The sequence below is a fragment of the Polyodon spathula genome, chromosome 7 (assembly GCF_017654505.1).
Source record: "Polyodon spathula isolate WHYD16114869_AA chromosome 7, ASM1765450v1, whole genome shotgun sequence".
In the NCBI taxonomy this organism is placed as follows: Eukaryota; Metazoa; Chordata; class Actinopteri; order Acipenseriformes; family Polyodontidae; genus Polyodon; species Polyodon spathula.
In genome coordinates this window covers 20,709,054-20,736,975 of record NC_054540.1, presented here as the reverse complement: position 1 = coordinate 20,736,975, position 27,922 = coordinate 20,709,054, and the positions used below count along the sequence as shown (strand labels likewise).

The 27,922-nt window shown below is 36.7% G+C and overlaps 3 protein-coding genes across 7 annotated transcripts in view; 2 read left to right on the top strand and 1 right to left on the bottom strand.

The window, feature by feature from the left end:
* The window catches only part of celsr1a (cadherin EGF LAG seven-pass G-type receptor 1a), a 101,400-nt gene extending 92,042 nt beyond the window's left edge, over positions 1-9,358 (top strand). For 2 of the 3 annotated variants that reach the window (XM_041254887.1, XM_041254885.1), the window contains 10 exons: positions 263-375; positions 1,042-1,121; positions 1,463-1,589; positions 2,050-2,175; positions 2,641-2,777; positions 4,450-4,553; positions 5,206-5,373; positions 6,296-6,526; positions 6,869-7,133; positions 7,729-9,358. In XM_041254887.1, coding sequence (XP_041110821.1) covers positions 263-375; positions 1,042-1,121; positions 1,463-1,589; positions 2,050-2,175; positions 2,641-2,777; positions 4,450-4,553; positions 5,206-5,373; positions 6,296-6,526; positions 6,869-7,133; positions 7,729-7,753 — 1,376 coding nt within the window. In that variant the 3' untranslated portion in view covers positions 7,754-9,358. The remainder of the gene's footprint in view (positions 1-262; positions 376-1,041; positions 1,122-1,462; positions 1,590-2,049; positions 2,176-2,640; positions 2,778-4,449; positions 4,554-5,205; positions 5,374-6,295; positions 6,527-6,868; positions 7,134-7,728) is intronic. The other variant, XM_041254886.1, reaches the window with a different exon arrangement.
* An 11,277-nt stretch (positions 9,359-20,635) lies between these two features.
* Positions 20,636-26,645, top strand: srr (serine racemase). The gene is made up of 7 exons (XM_041254884.1): positions 20,636-21,087; positions 22,056-22,234; positions 22,621-22,802; positions 24,796-24,926; positions 25,343-25,491; positions 25,875-25,964; positions 26,245-26,645. The coding sequence occupies exons 2-7, from the start codon at positions 22,057-22,059 to the stop codon at positions 26,484-26,486; spliced, it is 972 nt and encodes a 323-aa protein (XP_041110818.1). The 5' UTR covers positions 20,636-21,087; position 22,056; the 3' UTR covers positions 26,487-26,645.
* Positions 26,646-26,940: 295 nt separating this feature from the next.
* The window catches only part of LOC121318337 (G2 and S phase-expressed protein 1-like), a 10,220-nt gene continuing 9,238 nt past the window's right edge, over positions 26,941-27,922 (bottom strand). For all 3 annotated transcript variants that reach the window (XM_041254880.1, XM_041254881.1, XM_041254883.1), the window contains one exon: positions 26,941-27,480. In XM_041254880.1, coding sequence (XP_041110814.1) covers positions 27,388-27,480 — 93 coding nt within the window. In that variant the 3' untranslated portion in view covers positions 26,941-27,387. The remainder of the gene's footprint in view (positions 27,481-27,922) is intronic.

Genomic DNA, 27,922 nt, shown 5'->3' with positions numbered 1-27,922 from the left:
TTTTTGACATAATTACAACCGGATTTGTGTAGTTGATTCAGGGACACAGGTATTATCTTTTAAACTACTGTGGGAGTGTGCATACCAAAAGTCTGGCCTATGTTCAAACACAGTAAAAAATTGTGTGCAAAATGTTTGATGTAAAGAGTTTTAACAGAGACCAGCATGTTCTTTCCCAAATAAAAAAGAAAGGCGTGTCTGGTTAGTGTACAGTTTTGTTTTATTCTATTAATACCAGTGTTGTGTTCGTGTGTTTTTATAGGTCTCGCAGTAGGCCTGGATCCACAGGGTTATGGCAATCCAGACTTTTGCTGGCTATCTGTTCACGATACTCTCATTTGGAGTTTTGCAGGACCCATTTCACTAGTGGTACTTGTGAGTATCCAATTAAATGTATTTTGTAATATTTGTCAGTTTGTCAAATATTGCATAAATTCCCCTGTACTGTTTATTTTTATTATATATATATATATATATATATATATAATATATATATAATATATATATATATTATATATATGTGATTAGAAATTCAAGTGGTGTACTATATATGGTAACTATTGATGTGAATAAAGATTACTTTTCTAATCACACACACCACACATTGTGTGTGTTTTATGTATATATGTCGCTAGACCAAGTGTTTAGCATCATCTGTAGTTCAACAAATCGTAGTAGGACATCTCACTTGATATGTCTGAGTACTTCAGTCTATATACTATACAGACTTGTCTTGTAATATAGATGGGTACAGTCATTAAAAATACTGTATAGAGATTTATCTGCCCTGCACCAGAGGCTACAGCAGCTATAAAACAGGGATGGGTGCTTGAATGGGTCAATTGCAATCTAAAAAAGCAATTGCATTTTTATATATATTGTGAAGGTAAGAATTACTCATGCCTTTGATCATAAGTGGTTGAGAAAGTGTATGTATACAGAACATTACCTGGAAGTAATGACAGATTTATATACCAAGAGAGTACGTGTATATTTATGTATTCATTGCTCAATATGTATACCGTTTGTTTTTACCGACAGGTCAATATAGTGATCTTTGTACTAGCTGCAAAGGCTTCTTGTGGAAGAAAGAATAGAACATCTGAAAAGGCCGGAGTCATGTGAGTAATGACTTGAAAACATTCACATTTAAATTGTAATGCTGCTAGTGAGATATTTAACATGAAGACTGTTCTACATGTTATGTACAGTTTATTTACTAAGCCTTCCATTTTCTAAGTGCCATTGATGAAACACATTTCAGATCAGTACAACACACATTAAGTGGTTGAGTGCAATTTAGACAAAATCGCATATGCCTAGTCCATTAGCCTTTTGTATGGTGTATGGTGTGTAACATAACTCCAAAGTTGTTTTTATTTAAAGTGTAACATTTTTGGTGCAGATGGTGACAACACAGAACAAAAAACAAAGACAGTTATTTTTACGTGTGTCTTTTTAGCTCTAGCCTGCGCACCGCGTTCCTCCTGCTCCTACTCATCAGTGCTACCTGGCTGCTCGGTTTGATGGCAGTAAACAGCAATGTGATGACCTTTCATTATCTCTTTGCCATATTCAGTTGTCTACAGGTATTGAAAATACAGCTAGTGGTTTATTTCCACATAAATACATTTTGCTAAAACTTGACATGAGTTTGAAATATCACATGTCTTAACTAATGTATTCTCCTTTTTGTTTAGATTCACTTTGTGTATCATTTTCTGATTCAGTCAACATATCCCGGTGATGTGTTAAGCACCCAGTTATAAAGGGCTCTCAAACATGTCTCTCCTCCAAGTTTAGCTGGTACACCAGTGTTGTAACCTGTCCCTTTGCAACACTCTGCCCCCAGTGGATGTAAAATATACTACATTTGTTTTGAACATAGGGAAGAGGCCGCAATGGTGGTTTAAACTTTTAAAAAGTCACCAGGATATCACAAATGTCTTTAATCTCTGCGGTTTAGTTAAATCAGTAAAGTGTTAGGTGCTTTGTCCCACCATAAGCTAAACACTACTTTTAACATGTTTCTATTTTTTTCTGTTTCAGGGAATAATCATTTTCTTCTTCCACTGTATTTTTAACAAAGAAGTGAGAAGACACTTAAAGAACACACTAACTGGGAAGAAATCTCTACCCAATGAGTCCATGACAACAAGAACGTCTCTGTTAACAGTAGGTTACAAAAGGAGTCTTTGTACATTTTGGATTTAAATGAGAAGTTGTCTCACCAGACATTAGTACCAAACTGAAAGATTATAACAACTTTGTTATTTTTCTGTTGTGTTTGCTACTGACCAGAGTTAGGAATGCTATTAAGTGCTATAATTCAGCACATTTGAGTTAATGTGTAACCTAATGAACAGTAGTTAACCTCCAACATGCTGGTTATTAAGGTAACATTTTATAAATGTGCTTTATTACCACTAGTACGTTGAACTTCAGAAAGCAATGTACAATTTCTCAGTAAGATTCTACTTTTCAGTGTTAGCGCAAGTAAAAGTTGAAAAGATTTACTATTATGAAAACAATATACACTGTGAATGTTTAGATACTTTTAGCTTTACAAGTAAATGCACAGGTGGGACTGCATACTGCAAATGAATGCTTGCATAAGCCTATTATACCAATTATTTCCAGCGATCACTGAACTGCAATAACACGTACATAGAGGAACCAAACATGTACCGCACCACCATTGGAGAGTCCACCGCTTCCCTCGATAGCACTGTCAGGTCAGCCAAGAGCCACAGTAGCTATCTTGCTTACAAATTCAGGTAATCGGGTGATGGGTGCATGGTGATCCAACTTTCCTTTTAGATTTTCTTCTAATCCAACTAATCCTGTAAGCGATTGCAGAACAGCTTCTTTTCGTAGCTTATACCTGCAGCTTCCTTTCCACTGCACTCTTTAATTCTTACTGGGCTGCACTTGCATTCACCTCGCAGAGCATGATTATGGTACTGTACTTACATTAGAAACAAAACATGTTCTGCAATGTAGAACATATGTATGCTAACTTTGACAGTTTAATACTGGGATCAGCTGGTCGAACGCTCACCTCATTGTCCATTAATAAGTAGTACAGACGATGATATGTTAGCAGATTTAATTATATCAACTATGTCTTCCAGCATAAAGTTTTACTAAAGTTTTCAAACCAACAAGTACGGTACACCAGCATTTACCACTGCTCAAAAGCAAGGTGTATCCTAGTCATGCTTGTCCAGTGCATGAATGATGTACTGTGGCACAGAAGTAGAGAATATTTAAATTTAAAAAAAAAGCAGGAATGATATCCCATAATCTCCTAGCAACCCCAGACTAAACTAATAAATAATGCTATCAATGTTGCAGTGGTAGGGTTAACTGCACTATATTTACTCTTGTATAAATATGCACAATCGTAAATGACCCTGTGACAGGGTTGGCAGAGTCTTGACATCTGGAGCAAAAACAGCAAAGTAACTGCAGTGCAAAGGCGCTGCGGCACCGTTTTATTTTCAAAAACAAAAATAAATAAAATGTTCAAAAAATAAACACTTGCTCACAGAGCCAAATAAAAATTGTGAACAAAACAAATCACGAACACCTAAAATAACAATCCCAGGTTGGGCTGTCACTGTTCCTAGAATGGTTGGTTTTACTTTGTTTCGTTTTGATTATCTTACGCTCTCGTTCCTCCTTCCAAACTCCCACACAGAGTGCAGAGAGCTGCAGGTATTTATACAAGGTGACCATCTCCCGATTTAGCAACAAATGAATCACTCAGTTAATTCGGGAGATGGTTTTCGGGAGGTTTTTAATGTGGATGGGGTTTCCCATCTACGCTGTAAAACAATAACACAGCTTCTCGTTGTCATATTTAAAAATACATAAATACAATACATAAATCATAATACAAAGTAAATATAAAATATGCACAGGGGGTACTCCGTTCTAAAATAAATAAACAATACATTTGTTTTAAATACCATAAAATAAAATAAAAAAAACAATACTTTAACAGCAGGGCTTTGCCCTGCCTCCTTTTATGTACCGGGCTCCTCGCCCTGTCACAGACTCCTAAGAAGAGTTGCCATTATCTCTAATAGACTGTTAGTTTCTCTTCCAGCTCAGTCAAAGTCATTTACAGAAGGATGATGATTGGAGTGTTTTTTAATGGCCCAAGATGCTGCTTCTTCATCAACATGAGCTACAATGTACTAATTGAGCTAGAAAAACTCTTAACAGCTCAATTATTCTCAAGTGAACACAAGACAATGCATCTTATGGGTTTATCCCTGGAGACAGACTTTAAATTAATAAAATATTAATCCCAAGTGTAGAAATTGAATTCAGATATAATAGTACAAAGCTTTTACAAAATGGGAGCGTGGCACAATTTCACATCCACTGTGATAAGAAAGACAGAGGCATTTATTGTATTTTTAAATGTAACTCTTTTAGGAAGGACTCCACTCAGAAACCAAGTATATCATCAAGTACAGCAAGACTGGGGCAGACTGAAGGAGACTCTGCAAAATTCCACCGCAACTCAACAAAGACTGAAGGTAAAGGCCAAGACTTTCACTTAAGTCAATTTGAGTATGCACTGTATCTGAAGTGTGTCTTTCCACATTCATTAACAAACAGATCACAGAGTCTGATCCACTGTAATTCTACATACATACAGTCACATTTTTAGTAATTATAACAGTACTTGCCCTATTCTGATTCACTATTGAATCTTAACAGTGTACACATATTCTAAAGAGTACACATTGTTGTGCACATTTGAAGCAGAGGGGCCTGTGTGAGTGTACGTACAGTGCGCCTCTATACTGCTGAACCTACTATAAAGTGGCATGGTTGTGGCTCCCATTTACCTCATAATGCCACTGCACTAGCACTTTCATTATGCTACTACACGAAACACAAACAGCACGGTCTTGTATCTATGGAGTTATAAAGGGGAGCAGTGTACTTACTTGTTTTAATATACATATAGATAAATGCTTATCCAGTTGTGATAAAACTTGGTTTTTATATTCTGTATTTCGAGTCATCGAGAATGTTAGCATCGGACGATATAAGAATATATTTTTCATGCTATAGATATCAGCCATTGCAGGGGTTGATGTTACAAACATACTTGTTTTATTTTGCTTAGCCTCAATAGAGGTAGATAGAACATATTTGCGATGCTTCTCCTTACACTTACAGACCGTGACTCTGACTCGGACAGCGAGCTCTCTGCGGATGAGCACAGCAGTTCCTATGCCTCCTCGCATTCATCCGACAGCGAAGATGATGACACTCAGTTGAAGCCCAAGTGGAACCCAACAACACCTAAAAACAATGAGAGACAGCCACTTCACAGCACTCCGAAAGGTAAACGAAACACAACGGCAAGGAACAGTGTGGTGGTGGGGTAATTTACCCAAACTGTTTGTGGCTCTATTTAGAGAATGGAATGTTGGTTGTGTTAGTTTTTTGGTTTGAATTTTGAAGGTAAAAGGGGTTCCCAACAAAATGAAAACATATGAGGTGGAGCACATCTTCAGTTTTGAAATGGTGCAAGGCATATTTACAGTATATGCCTTGAACATTATAAGGTGATCTGTTACCATTGCCAGATGTTGAGTCCAATAAGTCAGGGTCTGCTCCAGAGGCTTAAATTACAATCTGGGAATGCACAAAAATGCAGGTTCTGTGATAACAGCTAAGAAGTACCGTAAAATAATGCATGAGTGATTTCTGTACTGAAAGTAACGTGAATAAAGAGCTCATTGTTATGGCAACTAAGTGTGAGTCAAATCACTTCCAGTTCAGTGAACTGTATTATTGAAGAACAGGGTTTGTAAGGTAATTTATATTGTACCTTTCAGTACTGTGGGCTCTAGTTTGAAGCAGGTGCAAAAGCAGTATGTTATAACCATTTATATATTTGTGTTACAGCATTAAAATTGTCTATTTTTACATTAAGGATTGTCTTTATAAGATTCCCCATTAGTGCGGAAAGTGCAGATTGCCTTATATTGATCGAGCTAGTCTTATCTTTACTGCCTTATCAGTAGAATAATGACATCTGAGGTTTGATAACTATTTTTCAATCAAACGTAATTGAATGATAAGTGCTTCTAGTAACCTAAATTGTTGATTTAATCAAGAGGCCATCCTAGTTTTAGTCCATGTAGTAAATAGTTGAGTGAGGTTCTGTTTGTTCCTGGTTTTTACATCGGGGTATGTTCCTGGTAGTTAATGAATATTTACATGAATTTACTTTTTTTTCTCTTCTCTTCTGATCAACTAGATGTTGTGGCCAATCACGTGAAACCGCACTGGCCCAAAGAAGGTACAACAGCCAGTGACAGCGAGGACCCAGGAGGTTCCGACAAGCTCAAGGTGGAGACCAAGGTCAGCGTTGAACTTCACCAAGAAAACAAACTCAACCACATACAGGAGGAACCACATGAGAAAGACAAACTTTTGAAAGAGGCTGCACCCCAGCAAAACACCTACCATCAGCCAGAACAGAGAAAAGGCAAGTCCCTTACTAAACAAAATGTGTTAGTTTATACCAGGGACAAAATAGGAGGGCTTATAAAAAGTGGTGCGAAAATGTTTTGGCAAGTGCACTTCAACTAATGTGAAATGCTCCAGGTGACAGTTTTAAAAGGCAAACTTGTCTTTTCTTGTGGAGGTAAAGATACTCAGTAGGATTCTCACTGTAATCCAGGAGGGTGATACAATAGATCTATGTTCTCTGCCAGAAAGATAAATGATCAAAATGCAAAAAAACAACAATTATAATGGGTCCATGTCTTTAGCTTTTATAATGCTTTCCAGTAACCTAACTTTTTGTTTTATTTTTTTTTTAAATCAGGTATTCTCAAAAACAAAATCACGTACCCACCGCCTCTAACAGATAAGAATATGACAAACCGGCTCAGAGAAAAGCTTTCCGATTACAATCCGCCCACCATTCCATCACGGACATCCTCTATAGGGTCCAATGATGGGACCCGATCAGTCCCAGGCACTGGTGAACTTATAAAACAGCCACACAGGCAGCAGTCAAGAGAACAGCAAAATGGAGTGGCAATGAATGTCAGAGTGGGGATTGTAAATGGGGACACGTCTGATTCAGAGTAAGTACAACAGAAACACACACATCAAGTGCTAATGTTAGTGAATGGTCTTTATTGAAACCTGAAGGGATAACGCACTGTTCATCTAAAAAAAATATATATATATATTAAAAAAAAATTCGACCACCACCATAAACGTGTTGTAGCAAATTCTGAACACAGCAAGCGTCTCCTTACTTTAGAAGTATAGTACCCACTTAATGAGACATGGCAATTTTTTTAAATTATCAGGTCCTTTATTCCCATTAATAAACCCATGTTCAGCAAAACTGGAATTATCCAGTCACCTAAGAGGGACAGGTAATTCATGTTTGCTTAAGAAAGGGGGCTGCTTATTCAAAGGGCCTCTGTCATTTACTTGAATTGAATGTAAATGTTAGGCTTTTTTTTATCAACTCTGGAAACTGGTTACTTTTTAGTTCTGCACTTATAAATTTTACCATTAAATACTAACCCTAGATTTTGTTGTAATTTTGCCACTGCATGACATTATAAAATGGTAGTTTAGGCCATCATTGCCTGTCTGTGTACCTGCTTGCAACCACATCACCCTAATCCTGCATGTTTCCGTTTGCCTCCTTTTTCTCCTGTGCAGTGGAAGTAATGAAACTTCAATCTGATTCACATCGATAAGATTATTGCACTCACAAGGGACTGGTGTCTCACCCTTGTCAGCTCAGTAGAACCATATCCCATGTACTATGCGCCACTTTGGAGTGGGTCCTGTGGAGATGAGTTTACTGCAGACTTGTGACTGCTGGAAAAGGGAATGCACACAAGTGGGAGCTGTATTGCAATGAATGTGTGAGTTGTGCCAAACTACCAGAAGAGGTGAATGACCACTGAGCAGGTTAGACCGAGACATTTTATTAAAGTCTACTGAAAAAAAGACGGCATTGAATATACTGCCGCGTGCTGCTGTCACTTGGTGACATGACCTTACTGCGATTAACCAAGGAACATGGTGGGCATAGACGGCAGCCACACTCAAATAGACTACTACGTGATCTATTTAGAGACTTCTTACAAGAAATAAGACTTCTTTGTGAAGCAATATGAAGTCATCACCCTAAAGAACTGCAAAACTCACACTATGTCGTGTTCTATTTGTTCTTGTCTTTTGGGAGAAAAAATAAATATCTTAAATGAATGCATTTGATGTGTAAATTGTAGATAACTTTTATATATTTTGTATTTGAACTTTTTCTTCGCAAAAAAATACATTTGTGTATTTTAAATCCCTTTTTATGTTGATTTTTGTTACTAGAGATTTCTAATGGAATACATTTTCTGTGTTTTTATAGGCTGTATAAAATTATGATTGCACAATTGTACTTGAAGTTGGTGTGTTTTATGATTTAATGTTAAAAATAATTGTACAAAAAATTAAGGAAATGCCTGGATTGGAGGTAGAACTTTGGAAAGCCCATTTTTTCCACTTTTTGTTGTGCCAGTAGAATATTATCAGTGTTCAAACTGAAACTGTTCTGTTTTTTTTTTTTTTTAGTTCAACACAGCTGCACATCCCATAGAAAATAATAGACAGTAACTACCAGGTTGGAATCTGTGACCACTTTGCCCAAAAGCTGTTTGAAAAGCACTCATTAAGGAATAAAGTGCATTCAGTTCTTACAGTAACTTTTTAAAGATGTTGCATGGCAGTTGAAAATGTGTCAATACATCTATCAGCAAATATGCTTAATTTGAACTGAATTGAGTTCTAGTTGGTTTCATGAAATGGCAGCTAAAAATACTCCATTAGCTGAAGAGAAATAACATAATGATTAATAAGCTGCTTTAAAACTGCACCTTAGTTTCTATATATTTTGGTTGTGCATATAGTTCGGAGTAGGTACATTACTACAGTAGGTTAATATTTTAAATGGCTGTAGTCACACCTTAACTCCAAGTGCAATTCACAAGTGTACATGCAGTCTTACATAAATAACAAAAACAAAGTCCTTATAGTTTGCTTTATCACTTAGAGCAAGTACGTCTCTTACATGGCTTCGTACCACTACATCTTCATCAGTAACATTGTAAAATCGGGTGGATTGCTCAGGTTTTAGTGTTTCAGCAATTCACATGTGTATATTTTGTCCCAGTGGTTGTAGGGGTTTTTTTGTTCTTTTTTTTTTATCAGAATTTGTATTTCAATTTTCATAATGGAAGACATTTCTATGACAATAGACACTGGAGTGTTTTTTTTTTTGGTTTTGTTTTTTTAACAAATGCATATTTATTATTGTGCAAAACACTGTAAAAACACATAGTTGTAATGTAAAAATTAAAATGAAATTTTGAATTGTATTGTTTTGCATACTTCTCTTTCAAAATTATATAAAAGCAGCACTTTTAGTTTTCTAAAATTTGCTTTCCTAAAAGTGTTCCTTTAAGGCTAGTTTAAAAAAAGCTTGATGTTGGTTTAAATAAAGCTTTACTTTTTGACATAACTATAAAGTAGTCACTAACTTTTGAAAGCAAATTTTTAATCATGTTTTTTTGTATTTTTTTCATAATAATTCAAATTAGATTGTGTTATCGAATGGATTTTCAAGTGCGCGCACACGCACGCACTCACACACTATACATTGCATGCACATCAGAGCCATACTGGCTCATGTACTGGTTTATGTTTGGAGCAGCAGTCTGACTCTTGTGGTGTGCCATGTGTAGTTATTCTAAATGATGACATGGTGCCTAATGAATTAGAATGTAAAAACCTATACATTTAGTAGCCTATAAGTCTATAGCAGCAGAAACATCTTTTTCTTCTTTGATTGTTCAGACGTTTTGCCAACTATACTATAGCTCCCTATTCTTTATCACTTAATTATACAACAAGATATTTGCCTATTTCTGTCACTAGAGCAACCAAAATCAGTGCAAATACAATACATCAGTCTTTGTGAAAACAGAAAAAAACAGTGTTATATCTGTGCAATGAAGAGGTGCTGAATTACCTATGAGATATATAATATACCCAATTGTGGTTATGCCACTGTTAAAACAAAACATATGACCATACAATGTAATATATGAGTATGTGTGTGTGTGTGTGTGTGTGTATATATATATATATATATATATTATATATATATATATATATATACATACACACACAAGTGGAAGATTCACTCCAAATATATGAGGTTGCTGACGACAGTTTACTGTCAAAAGTCATACACCATGGCAAGACTGAGCACAGCAACAAGACACAAGGTAGTTATACTGCATCAGCAAGGTCTCTCCCAGGCAGAAATTTCAAGGCAAACAGGGGTTTCCAGATGTGCTGTCCAAGCTCTTTTGAAGAAGCACAAAGAAACTGGCAACGTTGAGGACTGTAAACGCAGTGGTCGGCCAAGGAAACTTACTGCAGCAGATGAAAGACACATCAAGCTTACTTCCCTTTGTATTTGGAAGATGTCCAGCAGTGCCATCAGATCAGAATCGGCAGAAAACAGTGGGACCCTGGTACACCCATCTACTGTCCAGAGAAGTCTGGTCAGAAGTGGTCTTCATGGAAAACTTGCGGCCAAAAAGCCATACCTCCGACGTGGAAAACAAGGCCAAGCGACTCAACTATGCACAAAAACACAGGAACTGGGGTGCAGAGAAATGGCAGTAGGTGCTCTGGACTGATGAGTCAAAATTTGAAATATTTGGCTGTAGCAGAAGGCAGTTTGTTTGCCGAAGGGCTGGAGAGCGGTACACAAATGAGTCTGTAGGAAACAGTGAAGCATGGTGGAGGTTCCTTGCAAGTTTGGGGCTGCATTTCTGCATATGGAGTTGGGGATTTGGTCAGAATTAATGGTCTCCTCAATGCTGAGAAGTACAGGCAGACACTTATCCATCATGCAATACCATCAGGGAGACATCTGATTGGCCCCAACTTTATTCTGCAGCATGACAACGACCCCAAACATACAGCGAAAGTCATTAAGAACTATCTTCAGCGTAAAGAAGAACAAGGAGTCCTGGAAGTAATGGTATGGCCCCCACAGAGCCCTGATATCAACATCATCTGGTCTGTCTGGGATTACATGAAGAGAGAGAAGCAACTGAGGCTGCCTAAATCCACAGAAGAACTGTGGTTAGTTCTCCAAGATGTTTGGGCCAACCTACCTGCCAAGTTCCTTTAAAAACTGTGCAAGTGTACCTAGAAGAATTGATGCTGTTTTGAAGGCAAAGGGTGGTCACACCAAATATTGATTTGATGTAGATTTTTCTTCTGTTCACTCACTTTGCATTTTGTTAATTGATAAACATAAACTATTAACATGTCTATTTTTGAAAGCATTCTTACTTTACAGCATTTTTTCACACCTGCCTCAAACTTTTGTACAGTACTGTGTGTGTGTGTGTGTGTGTGTGTGTGTGTGTGTGTGTGTGTGTGTGTGTGTGTGTGTGTGTGTGTATATATATATATATATATATATATATATATATATATATATATATATATATATATATATATATATGGCATGCATCTTCCACTTACAAGCTGAAGAGTAAAAGAAGATCAATTTAAAAAAAAAAGAAAAAAAAAACTCTTTTACCTTTTCACGTTATTTAAATTTGCAAAAGACATTCCTTTGTAATCGTATGGTACAAGCTTCCAGCAGCAGGGAACAGATTGCAAACATATGTTTGTAAGCTTAATGCTATGCACATGAATGTGAGTGTCATGCATTTTCTGTAACTGACACTTACTAGTTTACTTTTGGCTTTGACATGTCAATCACCATGTTAACAAAGGTAAAACAATGCTTTATCTTGGATTCCTCTTTGAAAGCCTTGTAGAATGGGGCTGCCTTGCTATTGTGTGAGATACAAAGGTTACATAGCTTTGTGTGACCTCTGAGGCAGGTAACATTACAGCGGGCGGTAATCAAAACACCTGGTCTCTAAAAGTAGTCAGGTGGAAGTTCCTCACAGAGAGGTACATTTATTTTATTACTTTGGTTATCAGAATAAAGCATTAAAGCAACATAATGTGCTAGGGATGGCTTTGAAGCAAGTATTACGTAACATTATCATACATTTCTTTTAATGCAATGTAGTGTACTTTACCTAAAGGAACAAGTAAAGCAACTGCCTATATATTTGATAATCTTTGTTTAGCTGCTAAAGATTTGCTTAAACTATTTTCAGAAATATTTACACATCTTCCAAATGAAAAAGGGTCTTATTTGGCAAGGGTAATTAAAACATTGCATCTTTACGTTTAGGACGTGTGCAGTGCATATGTTACATAGATGCTGACCAAGATTTGGCTGATTCCATCTTATTCTGCACATGTGGTGAACAGAGTTTAAGGATTGTGTAATGGTCTTCTTTAGTTTAAACCGGATGTCTCTGTCGAATCAGAAAATAATAGTCCTCCCAGCAATGCTGTACTCATTCTGTCTGAGGATGATTGAGTTAACGGCAGTGATCTGAGAGACCATTGCTTCTCCATGGAGAATAAGATACTTCACTTGGTCCACTAACATTTTTTGTGATCTGCAAAGTCAGTAATAACATGCGTGTGATCCTTAAACAGATATTGTTTCTGTATGCCATGTCTAATATTCCCTTGTGCCAAATAAAGAACTGCGACACGAATTGGTCCCTGGGAAACACACCAGCTAACTGACATAGCAGCAGAAAAATAATTACTGTAATAAATGGAGTATGACCTATTTACTGTGTGTTCTACCCACATCGTCACCTTAATCACTGCTGACCTAAATTCACAAAAATGGGTCTGTACTTGTAGCAAAGGGCAGGTGAGAGTCTCCCCATGGCAATAGTTTGAACATGCAGTGAACAAGGGTTTATATTTACTAATGCCCTGAACAGGTGTTACTAAAACGTCAGCTATTTCGCTCCCAAACACACCAAATACCCCAAAATACATTTGATTATAGATTTAAAAAAAAAAAAAAAGTACTACAAGACTATCAGGTTTTAAGTACAGTACATTTTCAATTTACGACTCATAAACGCTTCATACTTTTATCAGCTTTAATAAGCTATACTTACTTGCACACATACACTTATACAGACAGCCCTGTTTAATACCACTCCTTTTCAAGTCAACCTCCGCTTAGTGCAACATTCAAAAGTACTTGATAGAATATATTGGGTGTCAAAGGAGACAAGCTCCTAATGATGTCACTTTTGTGATATCACACTCCACTTATCACTCTTGCAACTGATTTTTCACACGCTTCATATCACTTACGGAATTAAAAATATAGTAAGTTGCAGCACAGTGTTGTTCTGTTGTATAAAGCAGCACGTTCAGAACACTGCAATTTGTAGGTTTACTGCTTTCTATTGTTATACATTATTACAATGTGTTGTACATGTACTATCGACAGTAAACTACTGGCTGAAAAGAAACTTTTATTAATGAACTGTGACAGAGATGGAATGATTCTTGGTGTTAGATTTCTATCTCGACCTGTGAGGGCACTATGTAAAAGGAATGGAGTACACTTAAATTGTCACGACAATTTATTTCTTAGGGTAGGTGTAAGTTGGTAATTTAGGAAGGGGGCTGAACTGTGGCACCCAAGCTCAATGACTCAGACGGGAGACGGGGTTGCATCTGAGGACTGGAGGAGCCGATGCGCTCGTTAACCTAGGGGTCATGAGCAAGGTTATTAATAGAGGCCGTAGCATAAGTGATCCCTTCCTTTTTATATGGTTAGCAACGACCTAGAAGGAGGCCGTAATTTGTGAATAAAAACCTCGAGTGTACGGAGTGTTAGTCTGTCTTGTAACACTATTTGTTAGTCTTCAAGAGTACTAGCACGATCCGGAGCTGCAGCCGCAGGCCAGCATTAAACCCGGACATCAACGCTCACTTTTCACTTCAGAACTGTCTGCAGCAAGAGCACTTCATTTACGCACTGTAGGAACTGTGTCTGGGTTTTCTGTGGGTGAGAAAAGACTGGACTTTTGGTTTCGGGTCAAACCCGTGGGATTTACAAATATAAGTGATACACACTGCTGTACCACTTTCTTCATTATTGTTGTTTACAGGTTTTGCCATAAGGCTCTGGTCATTATAAATCACTTAAATAACACCCTTGCATCAGTAAATCATTGTGTGATTAATCCGCAATGCACTGCACTCATCTGCACGTACTCGCAACTCGTACTCGTACTTTGCCACATGAACATACTTCTAATCTTTACAATAACTAGTACAGTACTATATTTAAAGTTCCACAACATATTTGTTTATAAACGTCTGTGTGTTTACTAATTTTGCCAGGCTATTGTTGATGTTAAGTCCACGCTTAGTATCACAATTTTGGAGAAAGCACTTTGAAGTGCTATTAAGTGTTTGGCTGTACCTTAATATTCGAACACAGGTTTGTGCAACATTAAACTGGTCAGGAACAAAAGTTTACAGTGTGCGCCCTCTGCTGGACTAAAGCAAAAATCACAAACCCTAGCACCCTTAATAGAAAACACGTTATATGCCGAGAAATTCTGCACAAGGACACAATGCATAACAAATCAATCAATCAATCAATCAAATGGAGGATACACGTTTTTTTCTTGTTAAGTGGCTTTAATGTTAGGCCTAGAACTGAAGCATCCTGACATTGTGTCAGAACATCTCCCTCTGAGTGGTATGCTGGCCGTATCAAGAATGTTTGTTAATAACTTTAATTACAAATACACACTTCAATTTACTCTTAACTGATTTAAAAAGAGCTGCTTCCCACTAAATGGGTTCTTTTAAAGTAACAACTACAATAAAACCTAATGCAATACCATCTCACACAAGCGGAAGCACAAAGTACATTTGCAAATTAGTCATTTTAAGCTCAATTTCAATTCTTAGAAAATAAATAGAAATAATTCAACTTACTATTTTTAATTCTCAATAATTCCCAGTCCTATGCACATGAAAGCAAATCCTCTTACAAGGCTCCAACTTGTAATGATTAACCCTTCCTTTACACTCTGCTGATTCACATTACTGAAGTCATTGTATAACCTATTCTCAGTCAAATTGCTGGCAAAAAAAACAATTAAGAGCTGGTTAATTATGGCATAAACTCGTCAGCCAAAGTGTCAGGTCCTTTGATTCTTTGATATTAAATAAAATATTTAAATTATGTTAATATCTGTTTTTGTTGTTGTTGTTGTTGTTGTTGTTGTTGTTGTTTTTTTAATGGTCTCAATCCTGACATACGGGTAATGCAAAACTTTAGGCCTTAGCTGTAGAACTATAGAACAGCTCCTGACCTCAATGAAATAAGAAAAAAAAAACTAAACTGTTTCAGTAATTGCAATGAGAGCCATTCAGAATCATTGCTAGCCCCATTCAAAAGAAAGGGGATGTAGCAGGGCAGAGACCTCTGGGTATTTATGGTTAATGTATTATTTTTGTGTGTGTTTATTTAAAAAGATACTATGGTTTAAATGTATTGTTTTGTTTGGCAGCGTGAATGGGGTTAAAGTCCCATCCCTAAAGAAGCGTTCAGAATGTGACCTCCTCCGAACTGATTAAGTGATAGCTAATTTGGAGATGGTCATATGTATAAAACCACAGTAGCCGCTCATAATGGGGTGGGTGTTCTGTTGACTTGAAGTGGGAACTAGCAGTGCATGACATTTAACTATTAGTATGTTACCAATTCATCAACCAGAAAAAATTCAAGGGCTAACATACTCCTGCTGCTGTTGTCTTTGGCTCCCAGTTGTACCACACTCAGTTTTAAAGCAATTAGCTTCAAATGTCTACTATCTTAAGTTTCTTATTGTCCCCTGTAGCAGGGCAGAGCCCTGCTGGTAGATATGTGGGTACATAAATAGATAATTGAATCACCTCAAGTGACTGGGCATATATCAAGTGAAGTGCTTTTAATCTAGAATAACAAACCAACATTCATTTTTTTATATATATATATATATATATATATATATATAGAGAGATAGAGAGAGAGAGAGAGAGAGAGAGAGAGAGAGAGAGAGAGAGAGAGAGAGAGAGAGAGAGAGAGACACACACACACAAGTAGTGGACAAAAAATATGGAAACACCAATGTAAAGTCATTTAATAGCCCTGTATGTGCCGTGGCATAGTCTACCAGCCTCTGGAATTCTGAGGGATGTGGCACCATTCTTCCACGAGAAAGTCAATCAACTCACGCCTGGTTGATGGAGGTGGAAAATGCTGTCTCAGGCGTCGTTCCAGAATATCCCATAAATGTGCGATTGGGTTCAGATCTGGTGACTGAGAAAGCCATGACATATGGATAACATCAGTGTCATGCTCATCAAACCACTGGACGACCACACGTGCTCTGTGGATGGGGGCATTGTCATCCTGGAAAACACCACCCAAGGCACAGAAAGAAATGCTGCAACATGGGGTGAAGATGATCATTCAGTACCATTAAGTAGCGATTAGCATTGACCTTTACTTCTAAGGGAATGAGTGCACCCAAACCATGCCAGGAAAATGTGCCCCACAACATTAAAGAACCACCAGAACCCTTCGCTGTTGGAACGAAGCACTCAGGGCTGTAGAGTTCTTTAGGTTGGTGCCACACGTGCTCTCGTCCATTTGTCGAGAACATGGTGAAGGATGATTAATCTGACCATATCACATTTCTCCACTGCTCAGTAGTCCATTGCCTGTGCTCTTTTCACCACTGGACTCGCAAACATGCATTGCCAGGTGTGATGAGCGGTTTGTGCACTGCAACCCGACTACGGTGTCCAGCTCTCTCTGTGGAGTTCTCGGCGGACTGTTCTTGATGAAACTGGCTGCTCACGCCCCAGGTTGAAATTTGCAGTCAATTGATCTGCTGTTGCTTGCCTGTTTTGCCTTGCACTTCGAATTAATGCAAGGATATCACGATCCTGGAGTATACGCTTCCACCCACTGCGCTCTTGCTGATGATGTCTTTCCCTCACAGTTCCATGTTGACATTACCTTAGACACCATTGCTCATGAAGCATCAGCAAGTTGAGCTGTCTTGGTCACCGAAGCTCCTGCCAAATGCGCCCCGACACTCACCCCCCTTTTGAAGTCACTCAGGTCTCCTCTTGCAGCCATGCTAGCCATAATTACATGCAACCAGACCTGTCCAGCATTTTTATACATGACCCTAAGCATGCTGGGATGTTATTTGCTTAATCCTGTATTGGGAACGAAAGTTATTGCACACATACATACACACACATATATATATATAATGTATGTATATATCACCACCGTTAAACGGGGCGGGGACATGTATAAAGTTTATTTCTGCTGTTGGGATTGTGCGTGTAGTGTGTTAATGTTGGTGTATAGTCATTGTACTTATGTACTCAATGCATTGCTCTGAAAAGTGATCTTTGTTCATCATTTGAAAATAATGTATCCCAGCTGATCCCATCCCAACGAAATGACGTCCAAATTAAATGACAAAAATAGCATTGGGAAGAACCGTTCCCAGAGTTGTATCCAATTTAAGCAGAAATCCCGATTATCAGTATCCCGAATAGTGTTTCATGTTAGATTTCGAAATGTCACATTTTTCAATTTGTCAGTTTTTTGTTACGTATATGAAAAACTACAAAGCAGCATGTCATTTAATATATTAACATAGCATTATTCCACCGGTTTCATTCGACTTTATGAAGCAAAGTTGTTTAATTCTACAGGACGATGCAAAAGTTTTGGCCATAGCTGTAGGTTAGTCCTCATCATCTGTGTAACTTACTCCACTTGTTCCGATCAGTTAAACCGATTACCGGGATCATCTGTTTGGCAACGCTGCAATTGGGATTAAGTTAGTATAGATTTGAAGGATTGTTTAGTCCGCATTTTAGTCCACTTGATGTGGATTAAATCACTGGTATTCTGCAATTGACATGATGTTTTTTTTTTTTTTTTTTAATATGAATATTATTAAGTTAATGTTATTATTAGTATTATGCTGTTATGATCATCTTGCTGGTTTTGAACTATGGTGTGTTTTAGCTGGGGCTGTTTCTGCCACTTTCATTCTCTCTTGCTCCTGATGCAAGATGTACACTGAAGGGCCAAGGCGGATGATTTTTCCACTTCCAAGGCACTCGTCACCCTTGTAAAACATAGCAAACTGAAAGACAAACAGAAAAGTCCCATCAACCCTTGGTCCTGCATGTTGAAGGATGAGTCTAGTAGCTGAGACTGGCACAAGAATAAAACAAAAACAGCTAGAAGCTGTATTAGAGCACACTGAGTCTTTGTTAACAAGGAGAAGTGACCAAAAAACTTTGTTTCGTGTATTGTCAGTTGCCAAAGCCTTTTTTCAGTAGGTTTTGGATTGTTGCCAAGCAGACCAGGCAAAGCCAAAAGAAGTCCATCAGAGCTCTTGGTAGCTACTTAGAGGATCACTTCAGAAAAAAAAAGTACAAATGCAACTCGTAAAAACTGCCTTAATCTCTTTGATTGTGAAGCCACATAAGTGGTATTAAATAACAACAGTAGGTAAGAATGACAGGCTCACAAAATGATTGCTCGACTGCATTTGCTAATGGAAAATTACTGGTATTAAAAACATTATTGAAAATGAATATGGTGGATCACAATACCATATGTTATAATATTATGTTGATCTGTAAAGTGAATTAAAAGTTCCACTCCCAACCTGTTGCTGGACTCAGGCTTGGTTCCTGCTGCCCTCAAGATTGCCTGAGTAACGGCGGTCCTAAAAAAAACATAGACTGGGCTGATTTATATAATTTCTGTCCTACATCCAATCTTCATTTGCTCTTAAACTCTTGAAAGGGCTGTAGCAGGCCAGCTGATGAAACATCTCACAGATAACAATCTGCTTGAATCTCTACAGTCTGGCTTCCAGTTGCATTACAGTTCTGAAACTGCTCTACTCCTGATTTAAATGATCTCCTGCTTAATGCTGATGCTGCTGAAGTATGCTGGGATCTCTGGAACCTGTCTCGCCTAGCTGTCCTCATACCTATCTGGACGCATGCAGTCTGTTTTCTATGATGGAAGTAGTGCTGACACAAACCCGGTCACTTGCGATGTCCCTCAAGGGTCTGTTCTTGGGCCTCTTCTCTTCAACATCTACATGCTTCCCTTGGGTCACCTCATCTGCCAACATAGTCTCATGTTTCACTCCACAGATGACACCCAGCTCTACTTAAAATGACCCTGGATGTCCCTTTGCCATGGTCCGGCTCTCAGCTTGCCTCCAAGACTTCGAGGCCTGGGTGTCTACCAATTTTCTTCTTTTCGATTGCAGCTGGTTCAAAATACAGCTGCTAGAATCCTTACCAGATGTAAAAAACATGATCACATTATCCCCTGTCTTGCCCAGCTGCACTGGCTACCTGTAAAGTTCAGGATTACTTTCAAAATTTTCCTGCTTGCCTACAAGGCCCTTCATCACACAGGTCCAGAGTATCTCTCCAACCTGCTGACCTGCTATATCCCTGCACGCAAGCTGAGGTCCTCTGACACTGACACAACCGTCTATGTTAAGAATTACTGTGCATGGTTCTGAAAAAAAAAATAAAAAAAAATACAAAAAATGTTTTTTTTTTTTTTTTTTTTTTTAATCACTAAAATATTTATGCTAAGTCTTTAAATAATAATACTATACACAGTGTGTGTTATTTGATCATATGCAATAAAGAATATCTAGGATTAACTAGAATTGTGTGTACATCTAGTGCATTCTTATTAGGACAATACTTCAGTAATAGCAGACAAAATGATTGTGGGTGGAGGGACCAAATGGCATCTGGTACAGGAAACGGACATTGCATTCCATCATTTTATTTTTTATAAGTTCAGGAGGGGGTTCCTCGGCAATCCAGTGAAACCTGTTTGTGTTTAAAGAGTCTCTGAACAAAGCTGGGCGATTTGTGGTCGGTGCCTAGCAAAGATTAATTTAAAAAAAAAATTATACACAATGTTAAAAAAAAACAAAACAAAAAACAAACATTTCCTCCAAATGTACAACCTTTGCATTAGATATCACTTTAAAATAGTAATTGTATAGTTTACTACTACTTACAACTTTGGTAGAAAGACAGATAAAGGAATCAATATTTCATGACTATGATGACCTTTTCATTAAACATTCTAAGCAAAACCAGATTTGTGGTTGGTAAAAAAAAAAAAAAAAAAAAAATAGACAGTTTAGAAGACTCCCTCAAAACAACTGCTTGTTTTTTTTCTAAAATCAATACATCTGTCTGTGAATTTGATTGATATCTAAAGAGTGAATTGCTTATCGGGAACAATTTAATTGAACTGATAATTTGCTTAAAAGGTCTAATTAAGCAAATTATTAGTTCAATTAAGGGTCTACTTAAGTAATTGAGATCTCGGTTGGAATAAAAGCCAGCAGCCAGAGGCGGTCCCCAGGACCGAGCTTGAGAAGCACTGAACTAGAGGATATGTTATGTTAGTGGTCCAGCTATAAAATATGTTCCAAGGGAAACGCCTTTCCAATGTTTTAAGTACCGCATGCATTTTTAGGTTTTTGTTTTGAGTTCCCACGATACACCCTCGTTGTTTATACAATGATTAAATTAAAGCCCATAACTATATTTAATTTAAGATGACCGTGTGCTCTTCAGTTGATTTCTGTTAAAAACCAAGCTTCGAATATTGCTTTAGAAACAATTCTCATTGTATTAACGGTGGCTGTTCTACAGCTTGCCTTAATTTTGTGAAAATGTTTATTTTGTTACAATAAGTTATTACAAAACCGGTACACTTTTTACTTTTTTTTTATTGTCCTTTAAATATGTTTGCAATTATTATGTAGCGCTCTGCGTTATAACGCTCCAGAAATGTTAAGATGTATTCGATTTCCTACAGCCAAAACTTCAGCGCACAACAGCGGGAAAACATCGCGTTTGCGTGCGCACAAGCTAGGGGTCTTCCCATTCTCGTCAAGAGTAATTCAGTTGTCGGGAAACGGGAAACAAGTAAGTTTATTTTAAACCTTAACACTTTAACAATTTGTGAAACTTTTGTGAAACTTTTAACAAAAAAAAAAAGTTATAAAAAAAAAAAAAAAAAAAACTGTAACACTGTGGATAAACAATCTATTTTTTTATATTCGAATGTTTTTTTTTTTCTTCATTGGTATTTATATTGAACATTTTTTCGTTTATATAAATACATATATATATATATATATATATATATATCTATATATATATATATTATATATATATCTATATATATATATATATATTGTTGCTATCACAGACCGACAGTGTCTGGTGTCAAACCCTTGGGGACCAGATCGCCAGAAGGCTTCATTGTCGAACATGCAGCATTACGCCTTGCAGCCGGCGACGTCTGGGACCCTTTATGAACTTGTCAGTTCGTACAGACGACTCTTAAATTAACGGAATCAAAACAACCTTGTCTTGTGATGTCTTGTATGTGTTTTTTTTTTTTTATTAAATCAGTTTGTAACTAACAATGTTACGTTTTAGCATCAATAAGATTTTTAGTAAACTTAAAAAAAAAAAAAAAAAAAAAAAAATTGGTTCAACAGCAGAATTTAAAAATAATATAATATGGTTGTCGTCTTAAAATATATAATTATATTATTATTATTATTATTATTATTATTATTTTATTATTATTATTATTATTATTATTAATTATTTCGTAATACCAAAAGTTTTCCTATAAAGTAAATATACAATTGTTACTTATTATTGCTCCTTTTCCCAAGCTTTTTTAAAATGCACCCCAAAACCCTGCTAATATACAGTAAGATAATTAAATATTAAGCTGGCATTATAACCCATTACAGCCTTGTAACACCTGTAAGTGGTCTTGGATAAAAGCGTCTGCTTTATTATTATTATTGTCATTAAACCATGTTGCAGATTTGTCTTGTCTGTTTAGTTATTGTAGTTGTGTTTATTAATCTCAGAATGGAAATAACACCTGGAAAGCAGCTTACCCTGGAGATGTTGAAGGAAGCCAGAGACACTGTGATGAATAGCCCTCTAGGAGTTGTTAACACTCCACTAATACCTCTGAGTCAAACAGCATTACCTCTGGATGTCACCTACAACCTCTATATAAAGCTGGAAAACATGCAAAGGACAGGCTAGTATTTTCAAATGTTTCTACAATTGTTTTCCCTAGAGGAGATCCAAATCCCAAGACCTACCACCCTGGAAATGCTGTGTTGTGCCTTGCAGCACTGGCATGACTGTGTGAGATACTTCTAGGGCTTATAAAGATCTTTGGTAATTGCACCAAAAGCTGCTTGTTACACCTAGCATATGCTAATTGACTTTTTTCAACAGCTGTTTAACAATTTAGAAAGATTGAGAGTATGTTTAATGGACTGAGTAAGTGACCAAAAATATGATCACAAATGCAATTTGCAATGTCCACTTAAAACTATTATACAGTATATTCTTCATTTTAAAATACTATTTACATTTTTGTAAATCCAGAATGACTTTAAGAAGACATTTCCTTTACAGGTTCCTTTAAGATTCGGGGGGTAGCTAATCAATTTGCTAGAAGACCAAAAGGAGGACATTTTGTTACAATGTCAGCAGGAAACTATGGGAAGTCATTTGCTTATGCCTCAAAACACTATGGTTCAACAGGGAAAGTACTGATGCCAGAAACAGCCCCTACCACAAGGTCTTCTGTAATCACTGTAAGTGATTTGTAGCTGATCTAAAATAGTGAATCTAGGCTTGCACATTGACATTCACAGAGTTTATAGGTAAAATGAGCCTGACATGAACAACAAAATATTTTTTCATATACAGTGCCTATAGAAAGTCTATACCCCCTTGAACTTTTTTTCACATTTTGTTGTGTCAGTGCCTCAGAGTTTCATGCATTTAAATGAGGATTTTTTTTTCCCACTTATCTACACACCATACTCCACACTGTTAAGGGGAAAAAAGTTTTTATTGAGAAAAAAAATTATATTAAATACAAAACTGAAAGATCATAATTGGATAAGTCTCTACCCCCCTGAATTAATTTCTTGGTGGAAGCACCTTTGGCAGCAATTACAGCTGTGAGTCTGTTGGGAGAGGCTCAATTTTGCACACCTAGATTTGGCATTATTTGACCAGTCGTCTTTACAAAACTGCTTTACAAAGCTCTGTCAAGTTCCTTTGGGAGAGTTGATGGACAACAATCTTCGTCATGCCACAAATCTTTGATTGGATTTGATTTTCTTCAAGGACTTCTCTGTACTTTGTTCCATTAATTTTCCCTTCTATCCTGACAAGTGCCCCTGTCCCTGCCAATGAGAAACACCCCCATAACATGATGCTGCCACCACCATGCTTCTCAGTAGCGATGGTGTTCTTTGGGTGATGTGCTGTGTTGGGTTTGCGCCAAACGTAACGCTTTGCATTTAGGCCAAAAAGTTCAATTTTAGTTTTGACAAACCACTAAACTTTTTGCCACATGGCTACAGAATCTCTTGAGTGGTTTTTTGCATACTTCAAACAGGATTCAAGGTGGGCTTCTTGAGTAATGACTTTCTTCTTGCCACCCTACCATACAGACCAGATTTGTGGAGTGCTTGAGCTATTGTTGTCACATGCACACTTTGACCAGTCTTGGCCATAAAAGCCTGTAGCTCTTGCAAAGTTGCCATTGTCGCTTGGTAACTTCCCTGATCAGTCTTGGTCATCCAGTTTGGAGGGGCGGCCTGATCTAGGCAGGGTCTTGGTGGTGCCATAAACCTTCCACTTTTTAATAATCGCCTTGACCGTGCCCCAAGGGATATTCAAGGCCTTTGATATTTTTTTTCTACCCATCCCCTGATCTGTGACTTTCAACAACTTTGTCCCAGAGTTCTTTTGAAAGCGCCTTGGTGCTCATGGTTGAGTCTTTGCTTTGAAGTGCACTACCCAGCAGAGGGAATCTACAGGAACTGCTGAATTTATCCTGAAATCAACTACAATTTAACACAGGTGGAGGCCACTCAATTTGGTGTGTGATTTTTGAAGGCGATTGGTTACACCTGAGCTAATTTAGGATTGCTATTAAGGTGGTGGCACTTATCCAATCAAGCTATTTCATTTTTTATTTTTTAATTAATGTTCTGCAAATTTCTAGAATATTTTTTTCACTTGGAAGTTGTGGGATAGGATGTGTAGATATTTTAATTCCAGGCTAAAAGGCAACAAAAGGTGAAAATTCTGAAAGGGGGTGTAGACTTTCTATAGGCATTGTGTGTGTGTCCAGTGTATGTGTGTGGTGTATAAAAGGTGAAAATTCTGAAAGGGGTGTAGACTTTCTATAGGCACTGTGTATATATATATATATATATATATATATATATATATATAATTTGTTAGTGTTCTGCTTTTGATGCATCCCAAGGTTATTTATATCACCTTGGGGTGCATCAATATATGCTTTGTCTACAATAATGAGAATGAGGAGTATTTTTAACCACCTTCATTTCAGTTTTTTTTTAAAGCTTGTGGGTGTGTGCTTGCATTTACCATTATATTTAAGGTATTAACATGATCTAAATCATCAGGTTTGTGGGACTGTAGAGCAATCAGCGGTGACTCTAACTTGCTGTTATGATTACTGCTACTGTAGAGGGATTGGACAATTTGTGTGCATGGTTTTGTTAATGAGTCTTCCATTTTTTTATTTAAATAAATTTTCAGAGCTTTGGAGTCGAGGTGGAACGCATGCCAACTACGTTGTTATTGTCTGCTGTTGAGCGTTGCGTACAGGAGGATAATGTGACTTTCCTACATTCCTATGATGACGTAGATCTAATTGCTGGACATGGGAGGTACAATTTAAAAAAAATTACAAGTTACATAAAGGACAACAACTAGTACATAATTAAGGTGTTGGAACATAACATGTTAAACATTTAGAACATATTTTTTTTCATACAATTCTAGTATAAAGATCCATTTAAGTTTTCTGCTATTGTATTTTTGTATAAACTTTTTTTTTTTTACAAAATAAGATAATTTAGCACTGACTATTTTTAAGAAAACATGTTTGAATGCCTTTTTTTTTTTACATTTACAGATCCAAATTTTTAAACAGTATTGCTAATATAATCATGATGATATGACTGGGGAAATAAAATTGACAGATAGTATTAAGGAATCCATTAACTTTTTTTCCAGTTTGCTCATCTGAAACAGATTTTTGTAACAAAGTGATTTCCAGCTTCCTCTTTTATATTTACAATAGTCTTGGTCTGGAAATCCTTGAGATCATCCCTAACCCAGATGTTGTAGTCCTGTGCTGTGGTGGTGGAGGGCTACTAGCTGGTGTAGCTGCTGCCATTAAACTTTCAAACTGTAACAGCACTAGAATATACGGAGTAGAACCAGCAGGAGGTAACAGTATTTTACAATTATATTTAGGGTGTTTCACGTAAGCATTCTCCCAATTACTGTAGTTCATAAAGCATGCTGATGTCCAGTTATAGAGCAAACATGTTTAAGCTTATTGACTCTAGCAGGGACGGAGACAAAAGCTTCATATTATAGCCTGCGTTATCAGGAATTATCGATCTGAAGGCATCTGAAGTAATGCTTCTGGAAAGCTGCCAGTAGTGGTTTGTACTGAACCTCAGATTCAGAGTAGGATTCAGTATGCTTATTGGCAATTATTTTGGAGCATGTGTAATTTACCTAGTTAGTTTTTCAGATTTAATATTGATTGTTATGTTTAAATATTTGATTCATTAACAATGCTTTTACTATGTTGTTGTAAACAGCCTGCACCATGTACAAAAGCTTTATTGAGAAGAATCCAGTATCTATGGATGCAAAAAGTATTGCATCAGGACTGGCTCCTCCTTGTGCAGGTGAATGTATTGTTAGTCTAATCTTACTTCTGAACAATTTTTTAAAAACTGTCCCAAGTTTTGAGCAAAATTTGTCAGCAAATTGATTTTCCAGAAACTGTATATTGCCTTGATTTTCACATTGGCCAATGCAGCCACCAGTGAGGGATTAGCTGGTTGCACAGGCAGCCAGTTATGCTCCTTGTAAAGTCAGAGATCCTTGTTCTTCCATAATTGTTGCTGAATAGTTGCACAGTGCTTAAATAGATGTAGTGGATCACCAAATTATTCTATGTTCTAGGTGCCATCACATTTCAAATTTGCCAACAGTATGTAGAAGAAATTGTACTTGTCAAAGATGATGAAATTAAAGCTGCAGTCTCCACACTGTACAGGGCTGGCATTGTTGTGGAACCATCAGGAGCAGCAGCCTTTGCCGCTATTTCTGGAAACAAGATCCCAGACCTCAAAGGGAAAAATGTAGTTGTTGTTTTAAGTGGGGGCAACATTGGTAAAGATGAATTAAGCAATTTTCCTGATTAAACAAAATATCTCTGGATAATATAGTTTGGATACTAGAATGCCATCTTCATCCTCACCTTATGCAGACTTACAGTAGGACAACCATGGATATGTGAAAATAAAATAAACTCAATGTTACCGTGTTATTGATATGGTCCAGTGTTAATGTGGTAAAGTTGTATTGAGAATAAAATCCTAATCATGAACGAAATCTGCCGCCCTGTCAAATGTGAGGTCAGCAGCAGCATTGTAAAATGTGTCACAAAAGGATTCATTTCTCTTAAACAGTGCAATACTCACAATCAAATGGCCTAAGGAATTATGTACCTAGAACATCGTGATTAGCTATTAAGACCTCCACTACTGATTTTCAACATGATCTGTGGTAACCAAAACTATTTAAAAAAAAAAAAAAAAAAAAAAAAAAAAAAACACAGGACACTACACCTTTTAAGAGCTATTCAGACTGGACATAGGGTTTGTTACAATTTTGAATCACAAAGCATATAATTAATTTGATATATTTATTGCATTTTTTTTATTATTACATACAAGATGAATAAAACATGTAAAATACATTTTCTAGAATTTCAAATATATACAAGTTAATTTTAAATTACATTGGTCCCACTCTTAAATAAAAGCTACTTGATTCAAAGAAACCCAGTCATTTGCAAATAAATTAATGTAATAAAATTAAAGTTAGCACATTAACACACAAGAAAACCCACAACCTGTTTTTGTTGGTTTGTTTTTTTAAGGTTCAATTCCAAAAGGTTAACTCTCCCTCTTTTTGTTTTTAATTAATATTCCTAATTAAAAGAAAAAAAAAAACACATCTTGAATATAATTTATACAAATCCATAGTACCAGTAAATACATAAATTTTTATAACATTGACCAGATTGTAATGACCAAACATTTAACAAGTAAACTTAATTAAAGGTGACTCCACTTCATTCTCCTTTCTGGCCACTGGACAAAATTTTAAAAGTGGGGAACTCAGGTCAATTAACTATAAAAAAAAAAAAAAAAAAAAAAAAAAAATTGAAGTTAATACACACAAAGTTACATTCTATACATAACAGTACTTCAGAACATTGACAGGTATCCATTTCTTCAGTAAAAATGTAGCTTAAAGAGCACATAGCGTTGCACATCCCCCACGTGTTGCTATAACTGTTTAAATAACGTACAGCATTTCTTTTCATTGTTAACATCTTTAAAAGTCTTGTTTCAAAGCTTTTTTCAAAACAGCTGATCTAGTACACTGATAGTGTAAGGATTATTGCCCACATCGTCAAACATGTAACATTGCAAGAATGATCCATGATGTGGTATGGAACAGAAATTCAGAGCACTTATATATTTTTTTTTTTTTTTTTTTTTTTTTTTAAAAATCGCTCTTCCTGCAGTGATTTAGATGATAGATTTCAAACCCCAGTGCACTAGAGTGG

Excerpts from the sequence above, each read along its gene's own strand:
- srr (XM_041254884.1), top strand. The coding sequence starts at position 22,057 with ATGGAAATAACACCTGGAAAGCAGCTTACCCTGGAGATGTTGAAGGAA. Across the intron at positions 22,803-24,795 it reads CAAGGTCTTCTGTAATCACT|AGCTTTGGAGTCGAGGTGGA; the intron begins GTAAGTGATTTG and ends ATAAATTTTCAG. Across the intron at positions 25,492-25,874 it reads CGGAGTAGAACCAGCAGGAG|CCTGCACCATGTACAAAAGC; the intron begins GTAACAGTATTT and ends TGTTGTAAACAG.